Here is a 12175-nt window from a genome sequence, read left to right as displayed (position 1 = left end):
ATGTTATAGTGGAATTATGTAGCACACTGTATGGTTGGTTCATAACTTAAATATAAATATACTGTTATCCTAGCCGCACAGACATTCAAATTTGTCAAGACAAATGTAATTTTGATTTGTCAAAATAAAGCTTTAAAATATAATGGAATGGGAGATGTTTTTATAGGTCTGGGCGGCTACAGGTTAAAACAACATACACTCTATCTGAACCTCGTTTTTATATCCGATATATTAAAATAATAGTTTGATTGGTGGGCGGAGGCAAATTCATAAATTTCATTTAAACATTCTTTAAACCTGTAAATTGTGGAGAGGATTGTGTAGCTTGTATGATGCTTGAAAAATGGCAAATGATGGTGAAAAGTATATCTTTCAGTTAGAATTTCTACAATTTTGCAATCAAAACACGTATTACTAAAAGCACATAATAGGGTTGTTTTTGAAAGATCAATGAAATTGTTTCACATTCTGCGCTTAATTTCAATTATTATAAAGTAAACGAAAAACAATACAAGGTGGATTCATTGTGAAGTCACAGAATGCGTACTTACTTCACATTAACAAATCAATTTGATATTTCGTAAAGGATAGCTGATTTGCTGATTGACTGGATAAATGTGTTACGGTCAAAACAAAGTCTGGAGCTTCCAAGCTTACTGTGGAGCTCGGAGCTAGGTGATTAGTGAAAGACTTTTCAAAAACATTGAGTTTCTTATAAGTAAATGTGCTTACCGTCATCAGCGGCGGCGGCGAGCGCTCGGTCATGTAGTAAAACGTGTTTGTCTGGATGTGTGAGCGCTACCCACGATGGTTGTGAAGGAAGTTCACGCGCTGAATCCAGGAGAACTAGTGCCAGCATCGCGCATGCGCCCTCGTGGACTACCGGGTGCTGGAATAATTAATACGTTATACTAAACAAAAACTCCTGGTTTAAAAAGCGGTTGCATAGCAGCTTTCGAGACATTACTAGCGGTAGCCGTAGAGCCTGCTCCTGAAATGACTTTATTTACCAACATTGAGGTATCGTGTACCGTTTCACACGTGGACGTTTTGAATGTCAGGATGGCCGTGTCACAAAAAAATAAGTATTGATTTATTTTCCGACACGGCCATCCTGATATTACATTTTTAAATAGATGCACATCAAGTTAAACCATACTTGTAGCGGTTTCTGAGCTGCCCTAGCGACTGACTGTACTAGCGGTGGTCGTAAAATTAACTTGCTCTTACACGGGTGAAGCCGCGGCGCGGCGTAGTGCGCGCGTCAGAAGGCACAGGCCTACTTACTCGCACGCCTAGTGTTGCGTTCTGAGCTGGCCGGACTTTCTTTGCCAACATTGATATATTGTGCACCGCTTCACACGTGGACGGCAAAAGTCAGGACGGCCGTGCCGGAGAATAGAGTTTATAAACGATTTAATATTGTTTTTAATTCTTAGTTTCATAATCGATGTGTGTCTAGGTGTTAAAACTGTTTAACAATACCTGTAGCGGTTGTTGAGCGGCTTTAGCGACTGCCTGTACTAGTGGTGGTCGCAGAGCTTGTTCTTGAGCAGGTGAAGCCGCGGCGCAGCGCAGGGCGCGCGATAGTAGGCAGAGGCTGGCTACTCGAACGCCTATTGTCGCGTTTTTGGATGACTGGATTTTCTGAATACAAAAAATAGTGTGTGAAAATATGGGTTTTATTTTGGAATAGGCTAAACAAAGAAAAGATATGTAAACACAATCAATACAATGTTTAATGAACTTTAATTGCTAAAATATACAAGCGAGTATGTATTATGTCATGGGTCAAAAGTTAGTATCACAGTCAAATATTACGAAACACATTTTTATTATTCTTAACAAACGTTTGTTGCAATATATTCGGTTAAAATTTCTGTCACTATTAGATGCTGACTGGATCATCATCGAGCATCGACACAGTTACCTGATCCATGATAAACCATATTGTAGGGGAATTCCACGATAATGACGCTTACGTAACGCTTTTGGCTTGTATGGCAGCTACCTCACCCAAATCCGTAAATTTTTCATTTTTTTCATTTATTTATTTCTTTAACAATAGTGCATTGTGTTAGAAATCTTACGAACTAATTACATACATGCGTATAACTTAATTAAACTGAGTAATTATGGGACATGTCAGCAAATAAATTTTGTACCACATGATAATAAGCAATAAATTATGAATTAAATACATTTTTAATAATAAAATAAAAAAGCTCGGGAATATACTGCCCATTGTTAGCCAAGTCATGAAATATTACCAGATCCAATATTGCTTTATCAGCATATTCTGAAATATTGGACGAATGGCGTTACGTAAGCGACATTCTCGTGCAGTGCCCCTGCAACGTAAATTTGCTATACATACCAACAAATAGTTACATTCATTCTATGGCGGTTTGTAGGCTTAGAGCGCCTAGAGCGGGACGAAAAAGCAAGCCCGGTTGCAAGCCGACAAGTGCGAGCAGGATAGCTGAGCATATCCTACGACTGATTTCTTTTTTTTTTATACCACGTCGGTGGCAATCAAGCATACGGCCCGCCTGATGGTAAGCAGTTACCGTAGCCTATGGACGCCTGCAACACCGGAGATATTACACGCGCGTTGCCGACCCTTTAAAAACCTGTACACTCCTTTTTTTGAAGAACCCCATACTGTAGCCCCTCGGGAAAACCTCGGCAGGGAGCTTATCTTTCGCGCGGAAGTGGCGCCACGGCAAACATTTGCAACACTCGCGCCGCGGTCCGAGCGCTGAGGCTTGAATTTAATATTACGAGTTCTTTTGGCGCGCCGTTTAAAAATAATCTACATATATTGATCTTATCACTACGTAATTTCGATAAGGCAACTAAGGCAAGGCGGCTTTTGGGCTTGTATGGAAGTACCGCCACTGTCTATCAGTCAGTCAAGTGTGATGTTGTTAGTATATAATGTATGTAGGACAGGACAAGTGCTACCGTGTATAGGTCCAACAGTGGTACAGGCAGCGGCGGCTCCGCGCTCCGCGCCCAGGCTTGCGCGGCGTCCAGAGCGGCCACCAGCGTCCTCTCGTGAGACTCGCTCTCCAACACGCGCGCCAGACCGGCGCAAGCTGACTTCAGTAGGTTGCTGAGGGTGGCCGCGGGCATGTTGAGCGCTGTTAGTGTAGACACGCCCTGAAAACAAACGAACACGGCTAAAACTTATAACTTTTTTGGTGACTTTATAAATGTAACACCTTATTATTTTCATCCGTGCCAGTTCTTCTATGAAGTAGGTATGTATACACAGTGTTTTCACTGTAAGCAGGAACAAAAAAACCGGACAAGTGCGAGTCGGACTCGCCCACCGACGGTTCCGTACTTTTTAGTATTTGTTGTTACAGCGGCAACAGAAATACACCATCTGTGAAAATTTCAACTCTCTAGCTATCACGGTTCATGAGATACAGCCTGGTGACAGACAGACAGATGGACAGACGGACAGTGGAGTCTTAGTAATAGGGTCCCGTTTTTACCCTTTGGGTACGGAACCCTAAAAAAAGCACAATGAATAGATAAAATGTACACATAGGCCAATCAAATCTAAATTTGAATTAATTCCCAGCAAGTTGGAAATCGTTTTAATACCTTCATTTGGTCCCAATCCGAGTTTGCACCATCCCAGCAGGTGTGGATAAATTATTGCTTTTTTTCAGTTTATTTTTAATTTTATGATGAATAGGCAGGCGTTTGACCACGATCCCACCTGATGGTAAATGGTGATGATGTGGTCTACGGTGGAGCACGCTTACCTATGAGATACCTATTAACTCTTGCCTTGAAGAGCCCCAAATTGTACTCATGCGGAAACACAGACTCGGGCAGGGCGTTCCACTACTTGGCTCCAGTTTTTTGCTTGTAGTTCGAAAACGGTACGTCTGACGGAAAATTTGCTCTAATCATGATAAAAATTGACATCTGAGGATCCGAAAGGTAGGAAAGGAAATTCGTAGTCTAAGATTGTAAAAAATGGTTGCCACGTTGAGTTTTTTTTTTTTTGGTATAATAGTGTTAAAATCCGATTTTTTTTTCACCAGTGTCTGAACTCTGATCTACAACAACCTTGCTGTTACTGACATTGTAATGAGGGCTATCGTTTTTTTGCTCACCAGTTGGCGCCTCTGTTGATGGTGGTCCAAAAGACTAAAGAACAGCTGTCAGTCATTGAAGTGACAAGTGACATTTGACATTTCGAACTATGGAAAAGACCACCATCTACACTAGCACCCCTAGCGGCGAATTCATACGCGTTAGCCCTCATTGATGGTGGGTTCCTTCTACATCGAGTACTTTGTCAATCCAAGGTAAAATGCATCTCCCAAGGCTCCCAAAATGTATCCACACCTGGGATGGAGCAAACTCGGATTATACGCATCTAGGACCAAATGAAGCTAGAAACGATTTCCAGCTTGCTGGAAATTAATTCCTCAAAAAGCTTTTTTGGATCTAATTTGATTGGCCTATCGGTTTGGTGTGATCGAGAATAATACCCGTACAAAATTTAAGCATCTCGAACAGCCCAACTCTAATCTTAACTCACATTGAGTACTGCAATTTTGTCTTCGCTGGAAGTCAATTTTCCACTGGCCCCGTGATACTCTGCAAAAGCATGTTTGAGCAGGTCTTCAGCAGCCTTCGGATCGGAGCAGCGTAGTGCGAGACGCTCGAGCGCGCGTAGGGCTTCGCCGCGCACCCATTCGTCCTTTGAGTGCACATTCACTGGGGAAAAAAGTGAAAGATTTCATTTTGATACGGATAAATTAAATATAATTCTTAAAGGATAAATGAAAAGAAAAAATCTTTAGTTATATTTACCCATTTGAACGCCACGCCTATGGCACAGGGCGGACACGTTATACATCAAATCTATGTATAAACGGCATGTCTGTACACGTGTCATTGTGTGAGTAAGTTGCTTAAAAACAGTACTGAGCGGTCGGCAAAACGTCGTCAATCTGGTGTCGCGGGGCGAGGTCATTCGAATCGAGGCGGGGCGGTGCGTGGCCGTTCTGTATGATAATACTATTACTTATTCTTTGCCTATGGTGTGCAGCACGTCATCGTAAACCTTGTCGGGATACACGAAGGTTGACGTCCTTGGGCGGTCAAAAGGTGAAATTCCAAATTGAAACACAAAAGCTTCCGAGATTTATAGGTATTCTTTGAAGTTGAAATGAAGATTGCGTCTGAAGCTTGACGGTCACCTCTCAGAAAACACGTACAGAAAACCGTATCCATAACCGTATACATAGTGTGCGAAAAGAGAAGAGTCGTGAAATGTAAGGGAACTCATACAGTACCGGCCAATAATATATCACCTATGAGTGTTTTTGTATGAGCTTGTATAGAGTAAACAATATAGGTTAGTTTGTAGATTGCATATTTTACTAGTCATTTTATACAAATATATGATGAATATTGCAATTAAATACTGTGAATTATAATAGGATACTCAGCATATTACTAAAAAACCTCTAGAAAAAAATGAAGTTGATTTTATATAAAAAAAAAACACTATTAAAAAACCAGTACATGAGACCAATTTTTCTCATCGCCCGTACAAAGGAATATTACTAAACTACCTAAAGCAGTGAGGTGGAAGTCACGCACAAATAGTAATAAAAAGTTATACCGTAAAAACATGGAGGTGATATATAATTGGCCGGTACTGTAGATGCAACGACACTTCAATTTCTTTTCTTCACTTCACTCAGCCGTAGCATTTCGGAAACAGGTAGTTAATATAGGTCCGTATATTTAGAACGTGCTAAACGAACGTAACTTACCAATCAAATTTTTTCCAATATCAACAGCTATCCCATCCAAATCCACATTAAGATTAGCAAAGACTTCGCCCACAGCCTCTATGATGGTCTCCGGGCTCCGCAGCATGGCCTTATGAAGAGCTGGTAGTAGTGTTTCATAGACTTCGGAGCGATCCAGTAGGTGGAGCAGGTCGGTACAACCGGCGATGTAGGCGGCGTTGGGCCGGGCTTTCACGCTGATCAGGCTTTTGGTGAAGCTTTCTAGCATTTTGGCCTGGGGAAAGTGTTGTTTACAACTTTACATACACTGATTTAAACTTTCACGATTTTTACTCATTATTTACTACAACGGGACTTAAAAATTCGCGCGGCTAGAACATTTGATGTCAACTTTAGCCAGTCTTCTCCGAGACTATGAGGACAACGCAGAAATTTAAAACTTAATTTTACGCGATTAAGTGTTGTTTATACTGGGGCAAGTTGAAGGCAAGCGCGCTAGAGGAAGAGCCTCGGCAAGATGGTCGGATTCCATTAGACAAGCATGTGGTTCCATGCAGAGGGCAGCCCACATAGCCCTTGATCGCGTTAAATTGAGGGATATAGTTCTTGGTCACGATCCTCAGTCATGAGGGAACGACGAAGATGAAGTGTTGTTTACATACACTTTTTCTAGAAGAATATAGATAAGATTTAGATTGTGGTGTACAATAAGGAAAGCGTAAGCCGCACATGAAAGGGACTACTTTTTTACAAATATCGCCAAGACGAACAAGAAAAAGGCAGGGTAATACCTTAAATACCTTTTCTCGGACCGTTTTGTTTCATTTTCAAACCTGTGAGGTGTAGGATTAGTAAAGTCAGAGCCAAAGCTAGTGAGTCTAGGCCGTCAATTTTACATTAAATGTTTTTGGTGGGATACATCTTCACAAAAGAGGCGACAAATTTTCGAACCCAAACTTGTGCTTGAAATTCAAAATTTCGCCATGCAATTATACCTTATGTGGTGCAACAAGTGTGGTATCCCCAGTAAGTGCGGCGTGGCGGCAAAGGGCCGAGAAGGCCACAGTGATGTGCGGGCCGCTTTCTGGCGCTTGAGATAACAGGACCTCGGGCCACTTGGCTAGCTTACTGCCAATAGCCAACCAGGACGTATGCAGCTGTGGAAAGAAGTATTTGTTAACCTTAGAGTATTTTCATTGAGAGAGCTCTTTATGCAAATATTATATGTATCCTAATAGATACAGTTACCTTAGAGAAAGCCTTATCATTCTGCCTCTTATCTCCGCCAGCGATGACAACAGCCAACAGGTTGGCCTGAGCCAGTACCAGGGAGGGGTAGTCGACTCCATCCTCTTCGGTGCCTTTGAGCGCCCCTTCCACCAGCACAGTGGACCAGCGCAGTGCATATAGCCCGCTCTGACATGTGCTTTTACTAAAAAAGGTGTTTGATGAGAAAAGCAATTCAAAATTAAACTCTGGTTTATGTTTCTGATGATGGTCAAACAAAACGTGAAGTATAATAAGGGTAGTAAAACTGCTTACTTCTTACAAAATATAATAATGTCATTATTTCTTTATTGTCATAGGTCATATTTCTTAATAATTGTACAACTTACGATGAAGCAGTATTCCTCAGTTGTTCTGAGACCTCCAGGAGCACAGGCAGCAAGCTTCTCAGAGTCCATTCCCGGTGATTAGAAGCCAGGTAGGCGAGCAGGCTCTTCACATAGGACTGGGACGTGGAATCCCGGTACCGGTGTAGCGTGAGCATGAGCACTCGGCAGACATAGCGGACTGCTGGCTCTGTGATACCTAATTACCAAGAAAAAAGTTGCTAATGCATGTCTCTTCAATTGAATAATATTATTAAACACAACTGAGCAAATAAACATCAATTTCACATTAAAAATGATTCCAGCCACTTGCCTATTGTATAACAACATCTGCGAGCTTGGTGCACGCAAGTTATTGATATATACTGCGTTAAGTTGCAACTTACAAGCTACAAAATAGAATACTAGATCAATAAGCTCCACCAACCACAACCTAAAACGTCAATGCTTTATGATGTTTTTAATAGAGTAATTTATGAATATGGTGTTTCAGGATGTTAAGAATGAGTGGTATGTTGTTTCTACAAACCTTCTGTTGATAAAACATCCTGAATTTCCTTCACTACTTCACGTCGACCCTTCAAACTTGCGGTCTGGATTTTAAAGGATATGTCCTTCAATTTCTTTTGAACCTGTTAACAAAATTATAGGTGAAGAACCGAAGTATTATATTACTTGATTAATAAGCACATGTAAATTGAAATTACCTCGGAATCTGCCATTTTCTATGCACATTCAGTAAAATCCACACACGTCTTCATGCGGTGAAAATGGGTAGAACTGTCAAATGGTGTACCACAGACTATCACAATTTTTTTTTTAAAGAGGGTGCTATATTTGGTCCATTGATCAAACCAAATTGGTAGTAAATAAAAACAAAAAAAAAACTATACACATCCTTTCCTTTCGGGTGCTAGAACTAGTGTAAGATAAAGATAGTATGATTCTCTCTGTCTATGTTTGAAATGAGACAGTCCTTTGACAGACTATAGATTCATTTGGATTCATGTATTACTGCTTTAGTCATAAAAGGTCCGTGAGAAAGTTACAGAACATACGTAATGCGACAATATGATTTGTAGCCCACCATAAAGCATACAAATTTAAAGTTCGCTCCAGACTACGCGGCGCGTAGCCGCGAACGCGTTTGTGGAGTTGATTTAGCTAATTAGCGAACTAGACTACACACTCGCGTTCGCGGCTTCGCGCCGCTATTGTGGAGGGCCCTTAAGGTAGGGATTAAAAAAAAGTGAGACTGTAACAAGGACAAACAATAATAACGCTTTCAAGGCTCTCCCTGCTATTCCTACTGAAAGATACATAAGACATCTGACAGTTCCCCCCATCACTCATGCCTAATACAGTTTTAAACTAGATGTAGATCAAAGAACATAATACTATCTAGATTCATAAGAGATTCATGGCTTTAATTATTATCGATATTTGACTCACTTTAATTTATTCTGTAATAAAATATCGCAAATCTATCATGACAGTGGAGATGTTACTGTATTATTTTGTTGAATTTAGATTGAAAAGTTGATATGAGATTAATAGTTTATGTAGAATTATCAAGCGCCTTTACTTATGACTGGAACAGCCTTACTAGCAAAAAATCCAAGAAGCTAGGTCAGTTGTCATAATAATTAAAAAAAAAATGTAAATGTCGCAGGCAAATTGTACCATAGTAAGTACCTATCATTTTACAAACGTGAAACCAAAGGTGAAACCGTGAAACGTTATACAAATTGCCGAAACCAAATCGTTTTTGTGAAATACCTTATGTTATACAAATACAAAATTCTTTATTTCATAAAAATATACACACACACCGCCGACACATCCACAGCGCCGTTTGCAATTTACCGCCGCATTAGTTCTTTTATTTACCACGCGTGGCGCTCTGGCGCTGCACATCAAAACGCTGGGGTATCCATCAAATCTGGAGTTCGTCGGACTAATTCAAACCGCGGGGGCGAGGAGGCCTTTTGGATCTGGGTGACTCCGGCGCTGCGGAAGAGCAGCGCTTCCGCCCTCGCGTGTAGAAGCACGGTCACTACACTCGACTCGGCTACGTAGCTTCGGCTTACTGGTCGCCTCCGTTGCCCAGCTTCAACCGCTCGCCTCGCTCGTTGTTCACGAAAAGGCAATTTTAAATCATCTTAGGTGTGTATCGGCACTAATATTTCGACCCCAATTACTAGGAAAAGCATCGTTGTCTAAACTGGACAATTTGCTAGGAAATGCTGTTAAGTGTCTCTGCTCAACCTGCGAGTAGGAAATTTGACGCGACACGCCAGGCGTGACCGTCGCGTTATGTAGTCCAGTCAATGAGGATAATTTCTCGAGAGAGAGTTAGGCTTACTAGCAGTTTATTTTTCAATTAAAGCCAAAAATCAAAGAACAATTGGGTAGGTAAAGTTTTTTGACTTTTCTATCTCTATAGTTTCTTTTCTATCTCATCAATTAAATTACGTGCACAGGCATTAGTATTAGTGCCTGATCTGCTATTAAGTTTCACAAACGTCATCTCGGTCACTTAAAAAATTATATTTAATAAATAATACGAAATAAAAATAAAAAGATGCATTTCCGTGATCGTTATGACGAATACTATCGAATAAAAATATAATTTGCCTATCTTCAAAAAACTTTACCTACCCAAGGAACTATACGTGGTTCTTGGAAATTAAAGCCTGACATGATTATATGTGGCTTTCCATCGGAGAAATTTCAGATGGAAACGTCCTTCATTGCACTTAAATCATAAGGACCCTTCTGTATGGAAAGCCACATATTTGGCTTTGACATAGTGTCGCTACAAGCAGCTTTCATGTGGCAATAATGTGCGTGTATAGTCAAATAAAATGTCAGTACCGAGTACCGGTCATGTCAACGACTAATTCTAATTCCAAACATTTTTTATTGGAATTCTACGCAATCCTTCGTCCTTTCATTGATGTAAACATGTTTTCTTGCATTGTTGATAATCTTTTCTAGTCATTTTTGTTGTTAAAATGTTAAAACGCGAACACTCTTTTCTTTGTGTTCACGTCGGTGACATTTGATGAAGCTACGAAAAGTCGCGTGACTATTTATGGAAATAGTCTCACATGACTTGTCGTAGCAGCTGCTAAACTTAAATACATCTCCACAATTTATGGACGTTATTTAACTTTTGTTTGGCGTTTTCTATTATTTTCTATTTCTATATTTCTTTCACATCGTCGAGCACCTTTCCTAATTGACTGGAGTAACTTCAGATTACCATGAATCGCGTGCGTAACGGCATGCGCGTGCGACGACAGTTTACACAGTGGACGGAACTACACAGAAGCTATAGCGGTAAGTACGAGGGCGGTTTGATATGTACCCGTTTTACCATATTTAATTGTCTATGTCACTGGCGTGTCAATGTATTTTGTTATGCAAGGCTGCAGTGGTTATTTGGCGTGAGTGTTGAAATTGAAAGCTGAGCGAGCGAAGGAATAAGGTTCAAAGATAGATTCCTGAGCGTAGCGAGGCTTTCAAGACACGAGACGCCAAATAATTTTGCAGCCGTGCGGAACACACAACTTTTCAGTTCACTACATCGAGGAAAATGCGAGTTGCAAGAAAAAATAATAATAGTTAATTTTGCCCTCTATTTAACATATCAAATTTAAGACATAACACACTCAAATCAACAAAATAAACAAGTGAAAAGCACACATATTCATCGTGTTCGAAATTCAAAAGACTTGCACCCTAGCGGATAAAATAGACTTTTGCACGCAGATTTCGCGCTATAACTGAGGTTTTCCGAGTGAGTGAGGTGAAAATAACTATTCCACATTTGTAAGGCACCTTCTTAGGTGCCTTAAAAGATGGAAATGAAATTGGCCCTCTTTTTTTAGGGTTCCGTACCCAAAGGGACTCTATTACTAAGACTCCGCTGTCCGTCTGTCCGTCCGTCTGTCCGTCCGTCTGTCCGTCTGTCTGTCTGTCACCAGGCTGTATCTCATGAACCGTGATAGCTAGACAGTTGAAATTTTCACAGATAACAACAAATACTAAAAACAGAATAATATAAATATTTAAATGTGGCTCCCATACAACAATCGTGATTTTTTTGCTGTTTTTTTCCGTAATGGTGCGCGAGTCCGACTCGCACTTGGCCGGTTTTTCTTCCTTCGGACGCTATCAAAGGGTCAAGCGGTCTACTATATTTGCAAGTATGAAGAAAGAACAGTTATCAGTCCGTAGTTCGGTTCTTGTTTTTAGAAAGAAAATGATACTGTAGAAAGCACCACTCTACTACTCCCCAAAGAATCCTTCCTATTCGTTTAACTTTTGACGCCGACTGTACAACAACATATCTAAAACAAAAAAGATGTCGGCGTGTGATTATCGTCACACCGATAATTTTAGACGGTGACTTATCAGTTTATCAACTTCAAATGTTTTTATCACGGGAGATATATACACATATGATATGTATGACGACCACGACGACGAGCCAAGCGAAGTACAAGAGGGCACTACCTACCTTTTCTCGAAGCGCTTCGTCGTTTTTAGGGTTCCGTACCCAAAGGGTAAAAACGGGACCCTATTATTACTAAGACTCCGCTGTCCGTCTGTCTGTCTGAAACCAGGCTGTATCTCATGAACCGTGATAGCTAGACAGTTGAAATTTTCACAGATAATGTATTCCTGTTGCCGCTATAACAACAAATACTAAAAAAGTACGGAACCCTTGGTGGGCGAGTCGCACTTGGCCGGTTTTTT

General features: G+C 40.6%; 1 protein-coding gene across 1 annotated transcript in view; it reads right to left on the bottom strand.

The window, feature by feature from the left end:
• LOC134742307 (stalled ribosome sensor GCN1) overlaps positions 1-8204 on the bottom strand; it is a 64569-nt gene extending 56365 nt beyond the window's left edge. Inside the window, exons 1-10 of the mRNA XM_063675358.1 lie at positions 8116-8204; positions 7938-8040; positions 7412-7607; positions 7044-7227; positions 6791-6952; positions 5817-6069; positions 4571-4749; positions 2968-3165; positions 1486-1647; positions 733-889 (exon numbers count right to left, since the gene is read on the bottom strand). Coding sequence (XP_063531428.1) covers positions 733-889; positions 1486-1647; positions 2968-3165; positions 4571-4749; positions 5817-6069; positions 6791-6952; positions 7044-7227; positions 7412-7607; positions 7938-8040; positions 8116-8130 — 1609 coding nt within the window. The 5' untranslated portion in view covers positions 8131-8204. The remainder of the gene's footprint in view (positions 1-732; positions 890-1485; positions 1648-2967; positions 3166-4570; positions 4750-5816; positions 6070-6790; positions 6953-7043; positions 7228-7411; positions 7608-7937; positions 8041-8115) is intronic.
• Between the last annotated feature and the right edge of the window lie 3971 nt (positions 8205-12175).

Source organism: Cydia strobilella, chromosome 6, assembly GCF_947568885.1.
Source record: "Cydia strobilella chromosome 6, ilCydStro3.1, whole genome shotgun sequence".
NCBI lineage: Eukaryota > Metazoa > Arthropoda > Insecta > Lepidoptera > Tortricidae > Cydia > Cydia strobilella.
Note: the sequence above shows the minus strand (reverse complement) of the source record. Positions and strands in the feature narration are given on the sequence as shown.